Source organism: Rattus rattus, chromosome 3, assembly GCF_011064425.1.
Source record: "Rattus rattus isolate New Zealand chromosome 3, Rrattus_CSIRO_v1, whole genome shotgun sequence".
In the NCBI taxonomy this organism is placed as follows: Eukaryota; Metazoa; Chordata; class Mammalia; order Rodentia; family Muridae; genus Rattus; species Rattus rattus.
Genome location: NC_046156.1, coordinates 152,285,169 through 152,308,122, shown reverse-complemented (window position 1 = coordinate 152,308,122; position 22,954 = coordinate 152,285,169). Strand labels below are relative to the sequence as shown.

The following is a 22,954-nucleotide window of genomic DNA, read 5'->3' as shown; positions in this document are numbered from 1 at the left end:
GCAGCAATTGCTATTAATCACTGGGCCATCTCCCCCCTTATTTATTATTTTAAAATTTAATTAAGATATAATTACATCATTATACTCTTCCCTTCATACTTCATCCTTCATACTCTTCCCTTCTGCTCTCCCGTGTACCCATCCCCTGCTCCCCAATTTACCTGTTCTTTAGCCATTGGTATCACATATGCATACAAATGAATAACTACAAAAACTACAAAAAACTACTGTGTAGTCTGCTGAGTCTGGCAATGTTACCTAATGTATATGTTTCCAGAGTTTATCACTAGGTATTACATTACCAATCCGGGGCTCATCTCTTGGAAGGACTCATTCTCCTTCTCTCAGCAGTTGTTAATTGCTCTTCATCTAGGCGTGGAGACACATGAGATTTCTTCATGCAGGTTGGGATATCACCTGCTGTTGAAATTGTGTAGGTCTTGCTTAGTCAGCCATATTGTTGAGACTTGATGGGAACAGCTTCCCCATCATAGCTAGAAGGCACAATTGCATAGCAGACTTCCTGGTCCTCTGTCTCTTCCAATGTTTCTACTCCCATCTTCTGTTGTGTTCTCAGAGCCATAGATACAGGAATTGTACTGTAGATGTACAAAACGGGGCTGAGTATCCCATGGTTTTCTGTTTTCTGCATTTTGATCAACTATGCCTTTCTGTAATGGTCTTTTTATTTTCCTCAAAAGAAACTTCTCTCTCTCTCTCTCTCTCTCTCTCTCTCTCTCTCTCTCTCTCTGGTTTTGCTAGTTTTAGGACTGTTAACACACACAGAAAGACAAAGATGAGACCACAGAAGTGTAAAGTTGCAGCGCAGGAGTTAATATTCTTCACCTTCATCGTCTCGTTCAGCACTATCTACCTTACCTCCTTATAATCCTTCTCCAGGACAGCCATGTCCTTCTGGGCCTCAGAGAACTCCCCCTCCTTTATGCTCTCACCCACATACCAGTGCACAAAAATGTGCTTGGCATACATCAGATCAAACTTGTGATCTAGGCAAGCCCAGGCCTGAGCAATGGCTGCAGTATTGTTCGGCATGTGCACAGTTCTCTGGACCCTGGCCAGGTCACCAACAGGTACCACAGTGGGAGGTTGATAATTAATGCCAACCTTTAAGTCAGTGGGGCACCAGTCCACAAACTGGATGGTACTCTTGGTCTTGATAGTGGCAATGGCTGCAATGACATCCTTGGGAACCACATCACCATGGTATAGCAGGCAGCAAGCCATGTATTAACCATGGCGAGGGTCACATTTCACCATCTGATTGGCTGGCTCAAGGCAGGTATTGGTGATTTCTGCTGCGGTAAGTTGCTCATGGTAAGCTTTCTCAGCAGAGATAACAGAGGCATAAGTGACCAGAGGGAAGTAGATACTAGGGTAGGGTACCAGGTTGGTCTGGAATTCTGTCAGATCAACATTCAGGGCCCCACCAAATCTGAGGGAAGCAGTGATGGAAGATACAATCTGGATAATAAGGTGGTTAAGGGTTAGTGTAGGTTGGGAGCTCCATGTCCACATTGTCTATCATGAAGGCACAATCAGAGTGCTCCAGGATGGTGTGGGTGGTGAGAATAGGATTATAGGGCTCAATCAGATGGTGATTTCTTTCCATAATCAACAGAGAGATGCTCTATCAGCAGGGGGGTGAACCCAGAGCCAGTTCCCCCACCAAAGCTGTGGAAAACCAAGAAGCCCTGGAGACCCATGCACTGGTCAGCCAGCTTGTGAATTCTGTCCGAGACAAGGTCAATGATCTCCTTGCCAATGGTGCAGTGGCCATGGATATAGTTATTGTCAGCATCTTGAGGGATAAGCTATAGACTCATCCATGACTATAAGAATAGGTACTTACAATGCCGTTCTATTGTTTTAGAAACTTATATTGTGGCAGCACTAGGTTTTCTTCACAGGTCTCTGTCCTCTCCAGGCAACCTGGCTCACTTTATAGTATCACACATGGGTTTCTCCCTGTTGATCAGACTTTTAATTCAATTAGACCGCTGTTGGTCATCCTTAAGATGGATGTGCCACTAACTCACCATCCTAGAAATGTTAGTCTAGTCATGGTTGTGGTTCATAGGTCTTACAGCTGGGTCGCTCTTCCCTTGGCAGCACGTACAAGAGTGAGTCCTCAGGACTGAGGCTTCCAGATCAGGTTCTCATCCATTACTTGCAGTGCTGCATCAGAAGTGCATCATGTCTTCAGCAATGAAGACTTAACTTTGAATTTTGGGAGATACCCAAGCTTAAAGGCATTTGGTTTTAGAAGTCTGTTTGACTCCTCTGACCATGAATGTGAAAGAGGGTTTCTCATGCATGATACTGAGGTTTTTCCTAGATAGTCCATGACTCTAGGGTGAACATCATCACTTCACGATGCACAGATTCTTTAAATAGCAGGTTATAGTTAGAGAATGGAACGTGGAAAAGAGAGTTTTGAGGATGGTATAGATCAGATTTTAGAGATTACTTATTTAGCTTTTTTCTATCTGGTCTCACAAAGAAGAGGTCAGTGCAGAGTAGTGAGATTGCAGAACATTTGCTGAAAAGGCCACTCTTAGAGAAGATGCATGATATTTGCTGACAGGAGAGTTTCTTAAAATAGAACCTAAAAATTAGACAAGTTGATCTTCAAACAGCGTTGCAATCTGAAGCTTCTCCCCTAAAAAACTATTGAGGAAAAATGTGTTTCCTACAGTTTAGTCCTAATGAGACAGAAAGAGCTAGGCTCCCTAGTAAGAATCTGTGTATTTCCCGATAGTGCAGTGATGTTCCTAAAAGCTGCTGCCCATATATGACACATTGAAACGTATTTCAGATATTTTAGGAGATGCTGCTCACCCACTTTGGTACGTGTCTCAGAGGTTAAGAGGGCCTTTTGTCCACCAAATTACCCTGTGAGAACTGAGTGGAGACTCTGCCATCTGAAAGCTGTGCCACTTGGACATATGGACTCTGAAGTTATCATAGCCCAAGGCACATGAAGTGGGTGAGAAGGACTAGGTGTAGACGTCCTAGTCAGGCAGTGCCCATATCTTCCTCTCACAGTTCTTGAGTCAGTTTTTAAGCCATGGACCCAACTTAACCATTTGGGAGTTCAGAAAGCATAGAAAGCACGAGTTGTTTGATAACCTTTGTTTGAAACACTCTCCAGTCAAATCATTTTTTTTTCCTTTGTTAGTATGAAAGTAAGGGTGGAACAGTATCAGGAGAGTTATATGGAAGGAGCTCTTAGGCAATAAAGAAATTTCAGGAGTGTAGAAGACACATTTCTCCCATCCAGTGTTTGATGATGACTGTACATGGAGCCTGACTGTGCGAGTAGTGGAATAAAGAGGTATGCTCTGGAGGCTGCTTAGGGCTGAGCTGATCATAAGTTGAAGAAGTATTATGCTAAATGAATCATTCTTACAGATGCTGAAGTTATCCCTAAATGACTTAAAAATATATGTATCTGTGAATGTGGATTTTGTGCTAGAATATTTGTATTTAGATCATGTCTATTCCGGTATAAGTTTGTTGGGTCGTTGTATAAAGTTCCTTACCTTTACAAGTCTATAAGATGGAAATGACTATGTGTCATTCCTAGCAATGCTGCCGGGATTAAGTGAATTGGATAGATTCAAAGTGCTCATAAGACTTTGTGGTGTGTGGCCAGTACCATGTAAGTACTTGTGGTTATTATTATCAGGACTGAACCATCACGAATAACCACTCGGTCTCCCACCAGCATCACTTCCACTACCATCTCCACACATTTGCTTCTATTATCCCTACAGTGGCCACCACCAGCAGCACCACTTCCTCCTCCAGGGTGGCTGCCTTCACAACTATCATCTGCCATGTTTCCACCTCCAGCACTCAAAATACCAACAGCACCATTGCCATTCTGAATGTTTGAGTCATTGAGTGTGAGTGCAAGCCTGCATGACTACCAAGGGGCAGTCATTAAGTCACAGACACCAGAATGGGTAAGATGATATGTGTAGGCACAAGACTCCAGAAAAGAAAAGACTTCCAGGTGAAGAGCAGATAATGAAAAACACAAGAGGATCTGGCACAGGCCTGGTTTTGAGGGCTGTGATATTGCAAGGAAGACAGCAGACAGTAAAAGCAGCAGTCTGTCTTACAGGAGACTGGCTTTGGTGTATAGAGAGTGGGGAGGCAATGGTTAGGGAAGAGGTGGAGGATCCAGAGGATTCAAGGTACTGAATGCTGAACATGAAGTATATGGGACGGGAAGAGCAAGACTGTTGAGGATTGGGCCAGACTGAGAAGGTAGAGGAAGGTATCAGCAGATAGATAGAGACACAATTTAGAGAATGAATTTTTGGGGTGCTTGTATTTTTTTTAGCAAAATAGAAAAGTATCTTGATGGGATTAGAACCAGAAGGTGTCTTGGGGAAGATTTGTTCAGGACAGAGGTCTTTATTAGTAAGTAGTAGTGCTTACTAAACAAGCATGAGGATCTGTGTTCAAATCTCTAGCACTCAAGTTAAAAGTCATCTGTGGCTTCATATACCTGTAACCTCACCACTAGGGGATGTCAGTGGGCAGATCCTGAGAGACAGCAGGATCCTGGTTCAGCAAGGAAGCCTGATTGGGCAGGGAAGTTGGGGAGTAGAGAGGACTAAGCCACCCCTAATTTCCTTTTCTGGTTCTAAAAGTGCATACATGGGTATAGGCATGCTCTCTCTCTTTCTCTCTCTCTCTCTCTTTCTCTCTCTCTCTCTCTCTCTCTGTCTCTCTCTGTCTCTCTCTCTCCCTCTCCTCTGTCTGTCTGTCTTTATCTCTCTGTTCCTCTCCCTCTCCCTCCCTCCTCCTCCCTCCCCCCCTCTCTCTCTCTGTCTCTCTCTGTCTCTCTCTCTTACACACACACACACACACACACACACACACACACACACACACACACACACACACAGGCTGATCAGTGCTGATCCTCACATATCTTTCTCCAGATCTTGACCAATGTGTAACTAGGACTTCTTGTGTGTTCTCTGCCTTGTTTGATGAGGTCACTATGAACCACTTGAGTCACATGACCTAGGAACACTAAATCAGCATTGCCTGGATCCCTTTTTCTTCTTTCTCAGCTTTCACAAATTTAGTGCAAAGCCTGGAGTATTTTCCTTTTGAATGTCCCGTTCTCACTGCCAACAAGATGGAGAACCTTCCAAGTCACCAGCCTTGGACATTTGTTCCTTCTAAGCTATCTCACTCGGCCCTGCCAGCCCCAGAGAAGCTCTGGAACAGAACAAGTCTCTGTAGGCAGCAGCCTCTTGTATAATATTCCCTTTACTCTGAGACAAAATGTGAATTTAGCACATTTTTTTTAACCTAACACACCTATGAAGGTAGGATAGAATGAACTAACTAATTCTTAAATTATTACCATTTTATGCAGTTTTTCTTCTATTAATGTTACTATCAGTCTGTAGAATTGCAGAAACTCTTGAAATATGGGGAAATTAATTGTAATGATATTTGAAATTCAAGTGAGATACCTACCCAGGTTGATTACGACATTTATTCCTACTGAAAATGTTGCAATTACCGTGAAATATTATAACCTATGATTTGCAGATTCTTCCCCACGGTGCTGCTCCTGCTGCCTTAATGACATCCATGCCCGTTGTCATGAAGGAAATTACTCAAATGAATTCGGGAAGAAAGTTAGAAGTGGCGAGTACAAATGAATTGCGGGTGGTAAAGGAAGCCAGGTCTCCCTTTCTGCCTCTTAATGGGACACACACTCGAGGGAACAACTGTTGTTTGCCTCATTAAGATAAACAGGGAACGGCTTCTATGAGGCATTGCACAAAGATGCATTTTAAAGTGTTGGCCTATCTTGACGATACCATGAGTTCACTTATATAAATAAAAACCATGTCTTATACAGTATCTATTGAAATTGTAGCCTGATCATAATGGAAGCCTTTTAAACTTTATTCCTTAGATGGTTTTGAATTCTTTACAATGGGTGGTGAACATAGCTGCAGGTGGAAGGTGGCCGTAGTGTCATCTTTCACAGCTCTGTGAATTCGAATCATTAATTTGTCTTCATGTCATTAATGTGAAGGAGAAAGAATAATCTGAAAAGTTTATGGGTCAGAGCTCAGTGGAAATTACAATGAAATTACTGCTTGTTTTTCTGAGTGAGCTCCATTTACAGGGCTGAATCAAACCTCGATTGAAGGGTTGTTTTAACGTTATGTTTTTCAGGCATCATGGGTTTCTAGTACCCTGGGCTTCTGGTTTACTGAACTTCTAGAAAGAAACTGCCAGTTCACATCCTGGGTTTCCAACGGCAGACCCCACTGCTTTTGGATGACAGGTTTCTTTAACCCCCAGGGATTCTTAACTGCAATGCGACAGGTAATAGCTTTCACTTGGGCTCATTGTGTTACTGTGATTTCTCTCTACAACCTTCTCTTATTTCATGATGGCTTTGAAGAATATAATGAGACAGAGAATGACTACTTCTCTTTGGTACTGGCAGCCACCTTGTTGCGATGATAAATATTGCTATTTACTCCCAGCCTGCAAGGACTTATTTATTATTATTTATTTATTTCTATGTTGATTTGATTTTATAGCTTCGCCCTTTAAAGTACTCATGGTTGAATTAGAATGTGAACATTTTTTTTAAATGAGAGAATCTTTTAAATTCTTTAATTTAATTCCTTTGAATGAGGATCATGTGGAATAGCTTGATCTTCATTTTGCTCGTCCTATTGAGAAAAGCTTGTAATTATTCCCTATCTCTTTTTGCTCACTTGAATAGGAAATAACTCGAGCCAACAAAGGATGGGCTTTGGATAATATGGTTCTTTGCAATGAAGTCACCAAATTTATGAAGGACGACATTTCTGCTCCTCCTACAGAAGGGGTCTATGTCTACGGCTTATATCTTGAGGGTGCTGGCTGGGACAAAAGGAACATGAAACTCATTGAATCCAAACCCAAAGTGCTTTTTGAGTTGATGCCTGTCATAAGGATTTTTGCAGAAAACAATAGTAAGTTGTCTTGCATCTTCAAAAAGGATTAGTATCACAGGGTTGGCTGATGTTATACATACAGTCTCATTATTTTGCTATCAGACAGTAGAGACTTACTATGCCAACCAGTTCCATATTCATACCCCTGCTTAATGAATACCTACTGATTTTCAGACCTTTTCTTGGGTGCTATTATATAGACAATAGTAAATTCTTGTCTGTCTGGTAAAGCAGATAGCATATGCATGATAGATATAGTTTTACCAATAAGATCAGAAAAAAAAATACATGGAGTGAAGAAGTATTACTATGGAACCAAAAGAACAGGAACTGAGCATCATGAGTTGTTGGACCTGGCCTGATATTGAGGAATGGACAGGAGGAGGGAGTGAGGCAAGTAATAATAGTTTTTTGTTGCTTTTATATTTTAATTAATTAATTAATTAATTAATTAATTAATTTGTACACAGGACTCACCAGGAAGTGTAGCTCTACTAGTTTTGAGTTTGAGTCAGGATGTGAAATCTAAATGGGTATCTGGAGGTATTTGGCCTAATCATATAGCTAAATGTAAAATGCTGGGTACCTATTTTATCCACTAGAAAAATACCATTTCAATGGAGCACTCATTTACTCTACATTATCAAAGTTCTACTTCAGAAATCTAAAACTGCATCGAGTGTTTCCCACTGTGACCTCACATTTTCTCGAGGCTTTTTCTGTACCCATCCAGCTGTCTTCCAGTAACCTCCTTCCTATTCCCTCCAGGGAACTGGGTCCCTTTGTGAACATGACCTAGAAGCTCCAGAGACAGGCATGATGATGGTTTTCCAGGAAGAAGTGGTTTAATGATATAAGTGCCTTTTTCTTTGGATAAATAAAGGAAGAGTAACATATCTTTGAAGGTTGATGGTATTATAATCCCATGGATAAGTATCACACTAGAAAACTTGGCTCAGGCAGAAAAGGTTGTGAGCTACATTTTTCTTTTCCATGTGCGTGTGCGTGTGCGTGTGCATGTGTGTGCGCGCGCGCGTGTGTGTGTGTGTGTGTGTGTGTGTGTGTGTGTGTGTACGCGAGTGCACACACACTATGGATTGAATTCAAGGTCTCCCACAGACAAGGTAAATGCTGATCTTGAATTTGCAATCCTCTTCCTTCAGCCTCCCAAGTCTAGGCATGGGTTAAATATTTATTTACTTTTTAATACTTTTTATTTATTTATGTGTGTGAGTGTTTTGTCTTTATGTATGTTTGTGTATTACATGTATGCCTGGGACCAGAAGAGGGGTCTGGATGCCCTCCAACTGGGTCATAGACAGTTGTAAATTGTCATGTACATGCTACGAAAGAAATCATATTCTCTGCAAGAAAAGCAAGTGCTTTGCTTTCTCTGCAGCACCTAAATATTTCTAAGCAAACAAACACTTGCTCGTTGTTTAACGTATATTACCTACAACCTTACAGACTAGTAGACAAAGATAATTATGAGCCAGATATTGCCCATAAGGGCACATAGTTTAGTGAGCAAAATCAATAAAAACTAATGCTAAAATACAATTGGAAAATAATATGATATAGGTGTGTTCAGAATGCTTAGGAAACAGAGAAGGGAAACAAGTGTGAGTGAGGGCTTAGATTAGACAGACTCATTCTGAGATATGGACAAGAATGAGTGTGGCTTGGAGCTGAAGAAAGATTTTTCTTGGCAGAGGGAAAATAGCATGAGTTCACCAAGCCATTCAGTGACTGTCTACCTGATTCTTGCCAACTGCCAAATGCAGTTAAAGCTGCAAAAGCAGAGACCAGACAAGATGCCCATTCTTGTGGCTCCGTTTGCCGTGATGTAGTAGATATAAGAAGCAACTATTAACAGGTGCAATGTAGCAGGTGTTCATTATAATTGATTCAGATTTCTGTTGAATAAACGGTTCATCAATGCCCCCCCCCCCAAAAAAAGAAGCAACTATCTTCAGGTCTTGTTACTTGCATATTTGGTGTTTATATTAAAGTTTATCCATAATACTGATGTCAGTGCTTGCAGTCATCCCTAGATGTGCACAGAGAAGAACAATATTGGAGCTGCCTAATAAAAACCTTGATTCTGAGGTGAGGCTGAATATAGGAATGCTCTGCCTCTTGGTTTGAGCCATTATAGCATAAATAAATGCCATTTACAGGGTTCATTTTCTATATATTTTCTATATATTTTTCTATATATTTATACCTAATATTTTATGTATAACTTACATAGATACACATATATGCATGCTTTATATATGTTATATAAAGTAAATAGAAGACAGAAAATATTATACATGATAATGCAATTATATGATTTATTTTTCTGTTTAATATTACTCTTTGCCATTATAGTACTTAAAGAAATTTACCTTTCTAAGGATAGGAAGTCCCTATAGCATAACTTATGGAGACAAGGTATATATTAGATAAACTTCCTTTAGGTGCATGTTATAGTGCTGGCAATCTTGAATGTTAATGGATATCAGGATACATATAAAAGGTGCTATCAAACAGAAACACACATAAACAAGGTTATATATTGATTGATCGACAATGAATGTGATATTCTCAGAGGTTTGCAGGAAGTTAACCTGACATCTCCCAAAGGATCTCAGCATCTGTTAATCTGTATTTATGATGGTTTTAAATGAGGTGATGACAGAGAACTGAGAGAGCATGTGGAGGTATCAGAGAGCATGCGCAGGTATCAGAAACCATATGCACATATCAGACAGCATGTACAGGTGTCAGAGTCCTTGTTCATCTAAGGAAAACACACATATACATGTATGTATGGTTGAGCATGAGATAATTTAAGAGTTCAGAAAGGAGGGAAAACTTCACTGAGTCTCAGCGACCAATCAGGCCTGCTGCCATCCAGCAACAAAGGGAAGTATGCAGAAGTATGCAGAGGTAGCATAACGGTGGGGAAGGCATGGAAGCAGGAGCATGGGGTCAGCCTGGCAGCTAGGCAGAGAGGAAGTGGATTGCATTTCACCTGCACATGTTGGGGAGAGAGGGGGAGGGAGGGAGAGGGAGAGGGAGGGGAGGGGAGGGGGAGGGGGGGGAAGGGGAGGAGAGAGATACAGAAACAGACACACAAAGACAGATACACAGAGACAAACAGAGACAGAAACAGAGAAAGACAGAGAGCTAGAAAGAGAAAGGCAGAGAGAGAATGACAGGTGGGGAGAGAGAGACAGAGAGAGAGATAGAGACAAACAGAAACAGAGAAAAACAAAGAATCAGAGAAAGAAATAAGGCTCATCCGGCGTTTCCTCTCTTCATGAATAGGTACAGCCCATAAATGCTTGTGGCCAGCCCCCAAATGACACACTTCCCAAGATTCTATCTCTTTGAGGTTCCATAACCTCTCTAAACAGCACCATCAACTGGGGACCAAGTGTTTGAATACATGTCTTAATGGGGCAATTTCTTGTTCAAGTCCCCTTGGTGAGCCTGGGTAGATAGAGTCGCTCAAGCAGAAGGTCTAAGCTCCAGAAGTGCAGAGAAATGATGTCACAGAATGGATGGCTGTGGTCCATGGCAGAAAATGTTTCTGGCATGTGTGTTCTAAGATCTGCCTGTGTTGGACTTATGCCAGGAGAGAGAGAGAGAGAGAGAGAGAGAGAGAGAGAGAGAGAGAGAGAGAGAGAGAAGCATAATTCCAGCTGTGCACAACCCTTTTGGGTTTCAGTATATATCACAATTCTAGAGCACTGTGACCTATCAATAATTTAACTCTGATTACAAAGGGCTGGGGTAGTATAAGAAATATGAGCCTACACATTATTGCTGGATGTTGAAACAAAACAAAGGCCGGCAGGATCATAGCACGACTTCTTGCAGTTACCAAGAGGGCAAAGAAGAACAGTACTAGGGAACCTTCAGCATCTCCATATTTTCAGGTACAAGAAAGCTCAGTCTACTCCTGAACTCTGGATTAAGACCCAGAGTTAAGACTGCAGAGTTTGGAATGATCTTGGAGATCTCAGTGCAAATCCATTTCTTGTTGACTGGAGAAGCTAGATAAGGCACAGGAAGGAGGGAGGAGGAGGAGGAGGAGGAGGAGGAGGAGGAGGAGGAGGAGGAGGAGGAGGAGGAGGAGGAGGAGGAGAGGAGGAGAAGAAGGAGGAGGAGAGGAGGAGGAGAACGAGGAAGAGGAGGAGGAGGAGGAGGAAGAAAGAGGAGGAGGAGGAGAAAGAGGAGGAGGAGGAGAAAGAGGAGGAGGAGGAGAAGGAGGAGGTCATTCTAAGAGTCTATGTACAAGTTTTTAAAAGCCTGATCTGGAGAAGCCACTATATATTCAGTATAGTTGGTTTTTGTAATGTTTAAGCTGTAACTGTAACAATAATGACATTAAAGAAAAATCTCAAAAAAGTCCAGCTTTCCTTTGTAATTTGTAGTATATACCAATCACCTTCAGAACCATGCTGGGTATCATGAATTATATGAAGTTTTCTAGAAAGCATTTAGCTTGGGGAGTTCCTGTGAAATTAGCTGTGGATTTCCTCTAGAAGAATTGGTGCTGAAGGCATGAGGCAGGAGCTGAGCTCCACTGAGGGATGTGCGGGCTATCAGCACATGGCTTGCACAAGTGTCGCTCTGGATTCTGTGGCTGAACTTTCCTTATGACTGGAAGGGCTGAGACAAGATTCAACGGAGGTTTTGGGAAAGTCAGTTTTTAGACTGTTGGTGTGAAATCCTGGGGCAGGAGTTATTTTATAGAATTATTAATGACATATTCCTTTTACCCAAAATATGTCCTTGAAAATTTGCCTCATCTTATCACCGTATTGTCAATGTGCTGTGAGAGTGTGTTCTACATAAAACAAAGAGATGACCTTCCCACAGTGAGCTGGGCACTGTTTTGCTTTCCTTGTGACTAGACTGTAAAGTCCAAGGCAATTCGGCATTGAACCTATCAGCATGGCCACAATACAGTCATACTTTCATAATAGAGGCAATTTTTTAATCATTTAATAGCAGATTTTTATAGGGCAGCTGAGCCCACCCTGCTGGACCAGTCAGTGCTGAGACTCATTAGCTGCAGGTGAGGGTGGGCGACAAAAGAAGCAAATGGGAAAAAGAACTCTTTCAAGGCATGGAAAATAGAAGTGCAATTTAGTTCTTTATCCTTTCCTTGTTTTAGCAGATGTTGGTAGAAACTTGTTTTTCTTTGTGGTTGGAGAGAGTGGTATTTGCTAATGGAAGACGTAACACCGCTATTGCTGCTCTCATGCTCAACATTTCACTTGATTTCCTTCTGGTAACTAAATAAGGTTCTAATTGAGATACAGGAGCGTGGCATCGTCAACGACCAAAGGACACTCCAAATGTATCACTTTAAAATTAAAAAATTCTCAGTTAATAGATTTTTGCATTAATATGGAAGGTGATTTATCACTTTAAAATAAAGTTGTTATTGAAGTACAGAAACAGGGCTGATTTATTTATTTTCAAAGGGAAGGTAACTGGATATTTGTTTTAATACTAAAATATGGGAATGGCGTATCTCTAAATTTAACAGTTCATGCTTATCATGTGGACATCACAGGGAAAACACTAAAGGTTTATGGGATTCTCAAAAATGGGAAAACTTTGTACATACAAATTCTAGATTTTCTACCTGCCTCTTCGCAGCTTCTTTTGAGAATAGCAGAGAAAATATACCACTCTATAGGATGATTTATCTGGGCAGAATACTGTGTCTAAACAAACTTCAGGGCTGTAACTAAAAGGAGCTGGAGGGAACAGAGGGGTTGGAATGTTTGGGGTGGGTCAAGGCATTGTCCTCTGAACACTCCACAGGGTGTGAGGGAGGTTTCAGCATTTCTGAAGATTGTGAGGTTGTTTTGTGCCAGATAAATATTTGTATTTCTCACAGCACGCCTTGGCTCACTCTCATCCAAGACTGTGGAGGTAACTGTGTGAGATAGGGCAAGCTACATAAGGCAGTTGGGAGGCAACTTCCTGACTGCTGGGGCCCCACAGTAGTTAATCCACTTCTAACTTACAAATCTAGAACTCTGTAGAGGAAATGGGGAGCATCAGTCTGGGGAGATTTTCTTAGCGAAAAGTAAAATTGAAAATATGTCTATGTCTGTAGGCATGCATCTGTGAGCATGAAGATGTTTGCATGAATATATGTATAGGTATGAATGTGCCTATATGTATGTACATGCATATGCAGGCACGAATTTATGTGTGTGCATACATATGTGTGCATGTAAGTGAGTGCATGCATATGTATGCATGTGTGTGAATATGTGTATGCCTGGGGGAGTATGTGAATATGTGTGTGCATGCATATGAATACATGTATGTATGTGTTTGCATAAATGTGTGCATGTGCATGCCTGTGTGAACATATGAATATGTGTACATGCGTGTCTGTGCACACGTGTGTGTGCATGTGTGAGCATGAGAATGTGTATACATGCATGTATGTGTAAGCATACATGTTTGAGGGAGACTAGAAAAAGTAAATGTCATGTATAGCATCAAGTACTATATTTTAGTGGACAGTCACAAAAATTTTCTTATTTAAACTTCCCAACAAATCTGTAAATAGTTTTCCATTTACAGATGGGGAAACTGAGGTTTCAGGTTGTTGGATTTGCTGATGACTATGGCTACCAAGCAGCAATGCCACTGTGGGATGCATGCAGATGCTCACCGTTTGGCTTTGGAATATGCTGCAAGTTGAACTGGGCTGTCTACTTCATTGTCACATCCTGCTGAAAAGATCAGGAGTCAGCCATACTTGGTACAAGACCAAAGTCACCCATACATGGCACATGCCAAGTTTTGCAAAGATTAGGAGCCTAATAGGCTGTGGGCCTTCTGTCCCAGTTTGATCTTAAGGTTTTAAAGTCTTGGAGAAGTATCTCACTTCTTTAGGTTTCATCTTTCTAATCTGTAATGTGGGTAAAGATCTTATACTTAATGACAGTGTCCACAACAGAGTTGTTTAAATAGCTGAACTGACCATGTTGAGCATTCCGAAGCCACAAAATGAAATACTTTTATTAGTACTACTATCATTATTGCTTTAAATCACAGGATTTTAAGATGGGAAGAATGACATTTATGGAGCAAAATGGAAGGACATCCTTTAGAACTGGGAAGTTGGTTATTTTGGGTATTGGCAGAAACATACATGGTATATGTGAATGAATGCATGGAACAGGTAAGGAAGTTAAGTGACCAGAAAGCAGAATTTCTCCCACACAATTTATTAAGATACTTAGGATCCTCAGTGTGGAGGCCACACATTTTCATGCCCCACAATCTGTTTCCTGGAACCCTAAGCTTAAAACATATGTGGCTAAGTTGTTCTCCCTGAGCACTTATCTTCAAAGTTACTTGTCTAAGCAGGGGATTGAGTACACACAATCTGTTTGGTGGTGGGATTTTCACCATGAAATTATATTTGGGGTGACTTCTAATCCTGTCTCAGATGTTTGCTACGTGCTGTGAGCATCTTCAGTTAAGAATCAATTAAAAATAAATAAAACTGAGTAAACATTTCAGAGAACTGTTTTCCTCTGCTTATTAAAAAGGATTCTGTTATTTTATAATTTCAATTTATTTTGGAATTAAAATCCAAGTAGTCAAATATTGTACAAGGTATAATTGTTATAATCATTATTAGACTAAAAAGTAAGACTCTAATGGCTTACTTCGAGGTTTATAAAATGACTGTTAATCAAATTTACAACAAGAACAATTAGTTGTGTGTTTTGTGGTAGCTTGTAGGTTCTAGAATTAAAGGATTTAAATATATCAGTTAGTATAGTTAATATTTTGTGATTCATTGCCAGCCATTTACTTGATCAGAACTTCAGACATACATATACACACACACACAGACACACACACACACAGACACACACACATACATACACACACACACACACACACACACACACACACACACACACACACAGACACACACACATACACACACACACACACACACACACACACACACACACACACACACACACACACACACACACACACACAAACACACACACACACACAACACACACACACACACACACACACACACACACACACACACACACCACACACACACACACACACACACACACACACACACACACACACATACACACACACAGACACACACACACACACACACACACACACACACACACACACACACACATACACACACACACAGACACACACACACACACACGCACACACACACATACGCACACACACACACACACACACACAGACACACACACAGATACACACAGACACATAAGAGATACACACACAGACACACAGAGACACTCAGACACACACACACAAACACACACACAGACACATAGAGACACACACAGAAACAAACAGACACACAGACACACACACAGACACACACACACACACAGACATTGCATTCTATATATTTTCTCAACTAGTGCTACTAGTATTATTCTAAGAATAACTGAAGAAGGAGCACCTAAGCTTGAGAATTATTGAGTATTATTCTATTGCTTATTTCTGATGGATGACTTTAAGAGATCAAATTCATAGCGAGCTGTTCAGTACTGTAGTAACTGTGACTTAGTTGTTACTGTTAGCACAAGGTCTTCCAGGCTTAACACCATATAAGCTTTTGCTTTGGATAATCCCATTGTAGTTTTTTATTCTCTGAATTATAGGTTGTTTGCAACATCCCGGCATCCTTTCACTAGATACTCGGCAAGTCCATAGTTGTGCTAAACCTAAATGTCCTCATATGTTCACTTGGGGTAGGATAACCACTGTTCCAAGTCACTACTTCAGAATATTTATTTTATATCAAGATATACATATAATGTGATATGATTGATATGATATAATAATATAGTATACCCTTAGAGATAATTTATAGTGGATATTTTAAAACACACAGATAGCTGGATGAAGGTTCTATTCAGTTAAATAGTAAGATTTTACCTTGCTTGTATAATTTGCTACTAAAATCTGAACTACTCCAATGCATAGCTTCCTTAAGCTAATGGAGTAAGTCAAGTTTCACTTTTAGTGAAATGTGGTTCTTTCTCAGCAGTTCCAAGAGTCATACATAATGCTCCACATGCTTTCCAGAGTAGTGCAGGCATCTGGGTGTGTGTGTGTGTGTGTGTGTGTGTGTGTGTGTGTGTGTGTAACTTTTGTTCTGAAAGGTTTTACAGTTTCAAAGGGAACAGAAGAACACACTACTTCCTGAGATGGGCAATAGACAGATAGATATGAAGGTAAACTGCTGTGGGCAGAGTGCACTTCATAATGTGTGAGCGGAATGTGATTTCCCAGGCTGCTCCTAGATTTAATTAATATTTGTAAATTTTCACAGTTTTTTAAAAAAAGGGCCTGCACAACTAGTGTAGGTTTTGTGTTCTTCAGACTTGGCTCTGTCTATGAGCATGGGGTGTCCAAGGCATGAGGGAAGGAGCCGGTGCGTGATTTATGGGGTAATCTTTGAGGAATGGGCAGGCACTAGAGCAGCATTGTTGGTTTTGGAAGTTGCATTAGCCCTGGACTCTACAAAAGAGAACAGAATCTCAGAGTGTGCTGTTTTCCTGTCTCCTCAAGGGAGAATTGAATCTCATGGCCATGGCTGTTTCTCTCTTTCTCAGCTATTTTTGAGACTTTGCTTATAAAAGAAATTCACAACACTTTGTTTGGCTGGGTATGTTCCCTTTCCTTTGGTTTAAGTACGATGAAAACTACATCACAGAAGGTTGAAAATGAGAATATAAATAACTGGTGAATGTGAAATAAAGGCAACACAATCAAAACTGGGTGGGTCCTTGTGCCAAACACAAGCCCCACATGCTTCCTTCCTTGGATGCTTAGCTGTAGTTTACTTGTTTTGTCATTGGTGACCGACCCTTGCATTTGTCTGACAAACACTGATTTAAAAGCATGGTAAAGGAAGAGGAAGTGGGTGCATAAGACTTAAGGGAGAGAGGTCAAGAGGAATGAGTAGAAAGGAATGCCAAATTCATATGTGGAATGAAAGAAGAAGAAAATGAGTGGCCATTGCTGTTGAAGTCACAGGTGAGAGACTAACAAGAGCAATAGGAGGCTGAATGTCTTTCTATAGCTGATGTGATAGTGCCTGCAACCTGCAGGGATGCTACAATTTCAGAAGTAGTTCTTCACTCTATCAACCTTGTCCAGCCTTGGAATGACCTCCAGAGTATACAAACTTGGCTTGTGTTCTGAGATGCTTCACTTAGAAATCAATCAAATTCCTTTCTGCTGTAAATTGTGTTTTGTAGCTGCAAGAGATCCCCGGTTGTACTGCTGTCCCATCTACAAGAAGCCAGTTCGAACAGACTTGAACTACATCGCTGCTGTGGACCTCAAGACAGCCCAGGCCCCTGAACACTGGATTCTCCGTGGGGTTGCCCTTCTCTGTGATGTCAAGTAACAGAAACACACGATCCAAAGTATTTTAATCTTAATTTCTCTGTCAGTGCTGGACATGCATAAATTAGACTGTGTTGTGTGCAATGAATGAGGTGACACAGCCCCATACACTTCCTTGGATGCTTAGCTGCGTTTTACGTGTTTTGTTATTGGCGATTGAATCCTGCATTTGTTTGAAAGATACTTATTGATTTCAAAGCATAATGAACAACCTTCTAATGAATTGTGGGCATCAAACCTCTAATCATGTATTTTCTTTTTCATTCTATCTGAAGTCTATGTTAAACAGATGCTATTGCCTCCAGGGGATTGTTTGTTTGTTAATGTGGTTCTGGTAGCAGCCAGGTTCTGTAAACTAACATGGTAGACCTGTGTGAATTTTGTTTCTCTTACCTTTTCTTTCTGGCCAGGTCAGGACACTTATATTCAAGGCTTCAAGGAGCTAATCAATTTTACAAAATAACAGGAAATGGAAGATGGATTAAGATTGTAAAGAGGCAACTCAGGTGAACTTGTAGTGTAAACATGCAGAGCAACATTCAGTGTTGCTTATAATTAGTAAAGAAGGTGATGATTGATGTCTAAGAAAAAGTGTGGGGTCTGTACCACTGATGTACTCACATGTCGTTAGAACAATAGTTAGAGCAATATAAATTGATCCAATCTAACTGTAAAAGAATTTAAACAGAAAGAAACATAAAAAAACACCCACAGGCTTAAATTCTTATTGCTCTATACCAAGGGGGTAAACACAGTGAAGGCAAATTTTATATATAAAGTTGTATTTAATAAAGGAAATAAGTGGACCTGCTCCACATGCTCAGCTGTAAAGCTATGCTAACAGAAACCAGGATGTATTAGACAGCTGCTATTGGAGAGTTCATTCGAAGGAATGACAAGCAGACTAATATGAGAAACATCCCATTTACGAAGTATTGATCTTTCTGTGATCACAGCTACAAATGTGAATGTGGGCAAAAATTAAATAATAATATAAGAAAACTAAACATAGCAATTTGAAATGTAATGGCTGGAAGAATAGGGATGATCAAAGACCCACAAGGTGTGTGAGGCAATCCCAAAAGGGTTTTTATTAACTAGAAAATTCTTCATTTATTTTGTTTTAAGTTTTGGGTATAAATGACCTTCTGCTTCTTCTACTATGTATTGACTAGGAAATATAATTGGCATTGTGATTAGAATTATGTAGGTCTGGTTAGCTTCTTCTGAGGTAATGGGTTTTCTCTGTGTCCAGCGGGAGGGGAGGGTGTCTGTTACCTACCACGAATAGGTCTCTGATCAGCATTGCTACTTTGTACTCATTGTGCCTGTTTAGTTCCTGTGACTCCTACTGATGGTAGGGGATACTGCTCCCATTTAAATTGCTTCTCTTGTGTGGATGACTATATCAGTTGATCCTTGCGAATTATTGCTGATTATTTCATTCTTAAAAACAGATAATACAAATTAGAATGTGATGCAAACTAATAAAAGATTGTTAGTAAATGACTAAATTGTGATTGTTTATTGTTTTTCTTGAAAGAGGGTAATTGCTATTGAGAAACTAGAAAAAAATGCTGTCAAAACTATTCTATCAAATTTGAAAATCTGTAATTCATATAACCTTAAGATGCAAACTGTTAGTATAGAGTTGCAAGTTCCAGAGACACAAAGTAGAAAAGGACATAATACAAACAATTATAAAACATTAGAAATGAACTTAATGTAACCATGAAGCCAGGATGAGGCACAGGACCCCTTTCTGCTTGGCCATCTGGTCCCAACCCATCTCTTCCTGCTGATGGGAAGGTGATCAGCATTCTGAATCAGATTTCTGAGGGAGAGAAAAATGGCTGATTCTACTGATGACTTAGGATGCAGTATAAACTACTGGACTGGGCCTGTGCCACTGCAGATGGGCTTTCCTACCCATCTGTCTCACTGATGAGTTATTTAAATTGTATTTATTTTACAACACCTATGTACTGGGTCCTCTGCCTCTCTGATGATACAATGGACCTATACGGTGTAGATTCACAAAACAAGCATTCAGGCATGCAATTTTATATAATCTCAATTTGAGAGAGAGAGAAGCATGACATATGTAGGGTGTATAAAAAGTGATATCAAGATTATAAGATAAGAGCTGTGAAGAAAAATACTGGATACTGCAGGTATGATTATCACAGGTTGTGGCAGAATTCTCATTACATCAAGGGTGAGTAAGCAGACATGACGCCATCATGTTCCTCTTTTTACAGTTTTGTTTTGTATTATTGGTTTGGACCAAGTGTCTTAGGCATGCTAGGCAAGTGATCTTTATGGTGTTGTGTCCTTAAACTCACTATTTGTTCTTTAGTGAGTGTGAAGAATATAACTGCAATGGCCCTGTAAGCCAGACAGCAGTTGTGTGTTTTTGTCTGTCTGATGTGCACCCCTATGCCCCTCCCCACTGAGTTCTTCTCTAGTTCTTCTTTATCTCCTATGTTTCCAAGAGCTCTTTCATGACCCTCTGGACAACTAGAAACCTTTTAGACTTGAGACATAAGGTAAGGCTTTCTTCCCAAAGCACCCTTACATTCAGAGGCAGATGCATAGTGCTGCAGAGTAACCTCCTTAGCTTACTCTATAAGGAATATTGATGAAAAGTAAAGAAACCCAGAGTTGGGGAGATCATGTCTCTATTAGGAGACAAAGAAGAGCTGTGTAATCCTGAATATCATCTCTGTCCTGGATGCTGCTTGCCTCCAGTGACCTTTTATGATTGAACCATGTGTAGTTTGAGTCACAATGAGCCCCATAGACTCATATTTGAATACCTATACAATTGGTAGAACTGTTTGGAGTGGGGGATTAAATGGTGTGATCTTGTTAGAGGAGGTGTGTCTCTGGGGGGTAGGTTTCGAAAGTCCATGTGATTACCAATTAATTTTCTGCTTCCTGTTTGTGGATCAGGATGTAAGCTCTCAGTCACTGCTGTAGTGTAATGCCTGTCTGCCTGTTGCCGTGCTCCCTGCTATGATGTCACAGACTTTAACTCTCTGAAACTAAGTCTCCAATAGACTCTTGCTTCTGTAAGTTGCCTTGGTGATGGTAATGGTTAAGGTTATCACAATGATAGGGAAGTAACTAGGACAGATGTTGGAACCATGGAGTGGGCTGTTGCTATGACAAGTCTGACTGTACTGTGTTTTGTTTCTGTTTTTGAGGAATGTGTAGACTTTGGGAGTCTGGACTGGGAAAGTGGTTTAATGTTAAAAGCAGGCCTTAATAGAACACCCAAGTGGGAGCCAGGAAGATAGTATTGCTGAGGACCATATGGACCATAGAGACCTGGCTCAAGAAGTTTCAGAAGGTGATAATTCTAGCAACCAGGCTAGATACAATTCTTATGATATTTTTGGCAGAGAATGTGGTTGCTTTCCTCTTTAGTCCTTAGAATTTACGAGAGGCTAAATTGAAGTGTTTTACTAATTTCACTTGCAGAGTAGATTTTTTTAAGAAAACCCAATATTGACTTTCTTCCTTGGTTGTTAGTAACCATGATTATGCAGATCTATAATAAAAAGAGTCAGCAGGGAGAGAGTGAGCACAATCATGGAGGAGAAGAGCATATTATATATTTTATATAATATATATACTATATATATTGTATATATTATGTTGGAGCCAAGGCTTGTGCTGAAAGAAATAAGGGAGGTCTAATGTGAAATGGACTGAAGGGAGAGGTGGTCTCAGGGTTGACCCCACCCACCTTGTCCTGTAGCCTGTGAAAAAGTCTAATGAACTATCTAAGGGATTGTCAGTCCTAAAGAACAACAACAAATGAAAGCCTATGTGAATGTACTTCAAGGAGGGGATCTGTTTCCATCCCATGTGGCACCATAAGCCACATGGCTCTGGGCTTAGAGTCACGTGAGAAATACAGGTGATAGGAGAAATGCCAATTTGTAAGCAGATTCCATCTTGAGCCTGCTTGTTCCCAGTTTGAACTCTGGTTAATAGAAATACCACAAAGAGTCCCAGGAAGAAACTGTCCTGGCCCAAGCCCATCAGGGGATAGAGGGAAAGTGTCTAAAATTCCAGAGGTTATAGATAAACTGCTCAAGGTGGCTGAAGTTATCATTGACCTATCCCTATGTGCCAAGATACCCTTGATCAAATAAGGCAACTGCCAGGCTGGAGACCCCCATTCCCTGCTCAAACTAGTATGAAAATTGCTGCCCAATTGAGGCCAGGGTTCTCAGCACAAATCCAGTGCTTTGTTGGAAGAGTCTGAGAGTCTGAGCTTCAGCTTGAATAAAGACTCTTTGCTTTTGGACCCCTGATGGTCTTTGGGGACCCTGAAATCTTAGCACAGCACATGAAGGATGCAGGAGTAAAGGACTATGAACCGTAAGCCCCCGAATAAACTCTTTTGCAAGTTGTTCTGGTCATAGTGCTTTATCACGAATAAAAATGGAACTGAAACAGAGAGAAAGGTAGGTTTGAAGAGGTGGCATCTTCAATTTCATCTCAAGGAAAAATGGAAGCAGCTCAAAGCCACACGTGCTGGGACTGTCCCCTGGCTGCCCGTGCTTGCTGCTCTTTGTTGACCTGACACAAGCTAGACTTATTTCTGTAGAAGAAACCTTCATTGAGAAAATGCCTCCATCTTATTGGCCCGTGGACATGCCTAGCTAGACTTATTTCTTTGAAGAAACCTTCATTGAGAAAATGCCTCCATCTGATTGGCCCGTGGACGTGCCTATAGAAGCACTTTCTTCAGTAATGATTAATGTGGTAGAATCTAGCCCATTGTGGGCAGTTCCATTTCTGCGCTGCTGGGTCTGGGCTACATATGAAACTGAGCCAGTTATGAAAAGCAAGCCAGTAAGTATGGGCTCTGCTTCAGTTATTGCCTCTGAGTTTCTGTGAGTTCCTGCCTTGGCCTCCCTCTGATCCCATGTAACTTTTAAATGGAAATAAACCTTTTCCTTCCCAAGCTGTTTTTGGTCAGTGTTTTATCATAACAACAGAAAAGCTTACTAGGATGGGTAAGCCCTAAAGGGATCCTGTGAATCTTGGGAGGGAGGGTACTGACAGGAAGGCTGCCTTGGTGTGGAGGACAGTAGAGGGCCGCTTTGCCAGTGACAGATCAGACTTTGTTTTGGCAGCTGCAGCAACAGATATGTAGCTGACTGGAATCAGGTTTCTAAGATTTTGGGATGAGGAGATGAGGAGATTTTGGATACTGACTCCTGAGAAAGGACTCTGCATCAAAAAACATAATCAGACAGCCACTCATTTAATACTCAAGCAGCTTTAAGATTTAGTCCAAAACCTCACAGCACTAAAAACATTATTATTTGAGGGTTAAGTATAACACAAAACTAGAAGTGAGTACATCATGACAGAGATTTAGTGACATAAACATTTTTAGGAAAGTTGTCTATGTTGGTGAGCTATGTCCT

General features: G+C 40.7%; 1 protein-coding gene and 1 pseudogene across 1 annotated transcript in view; one reads left to right on the top strand and one right to left on the bottom strand.

The window, feature by feature from the left end:
• Positions 1–18,465, top strand: part of Dnah5 (dynein axonemal heavy chain 5) — a 301,350-nt gene extending 282,885 nt beyond the window's left edge. The window contains exons 77-79 of the mRNA XM_032898676.1: positions 6,244–6,396; positions 6,806–7,037; positions 17,351–18,465. Coding sequence (XP_032754567.1) covers positions 6,244–6,396; positions 6,806–7,037; positions 17,351–17,502 — 537 coding nt within the window. The 3' untranslated portion in view covers positions 17,503–18,465. The remainder of the gene's footprint in view (positions 1–6,243; positions 6,397–6,805; positions 7,038–17,350) is intronic.
• On the bottom strand, positions 833–3,862 carry LOC116895181 (annotated as a pseudogene).
• Positions 18,466–22,954: the final 4,489 nt, after the last annotated feature.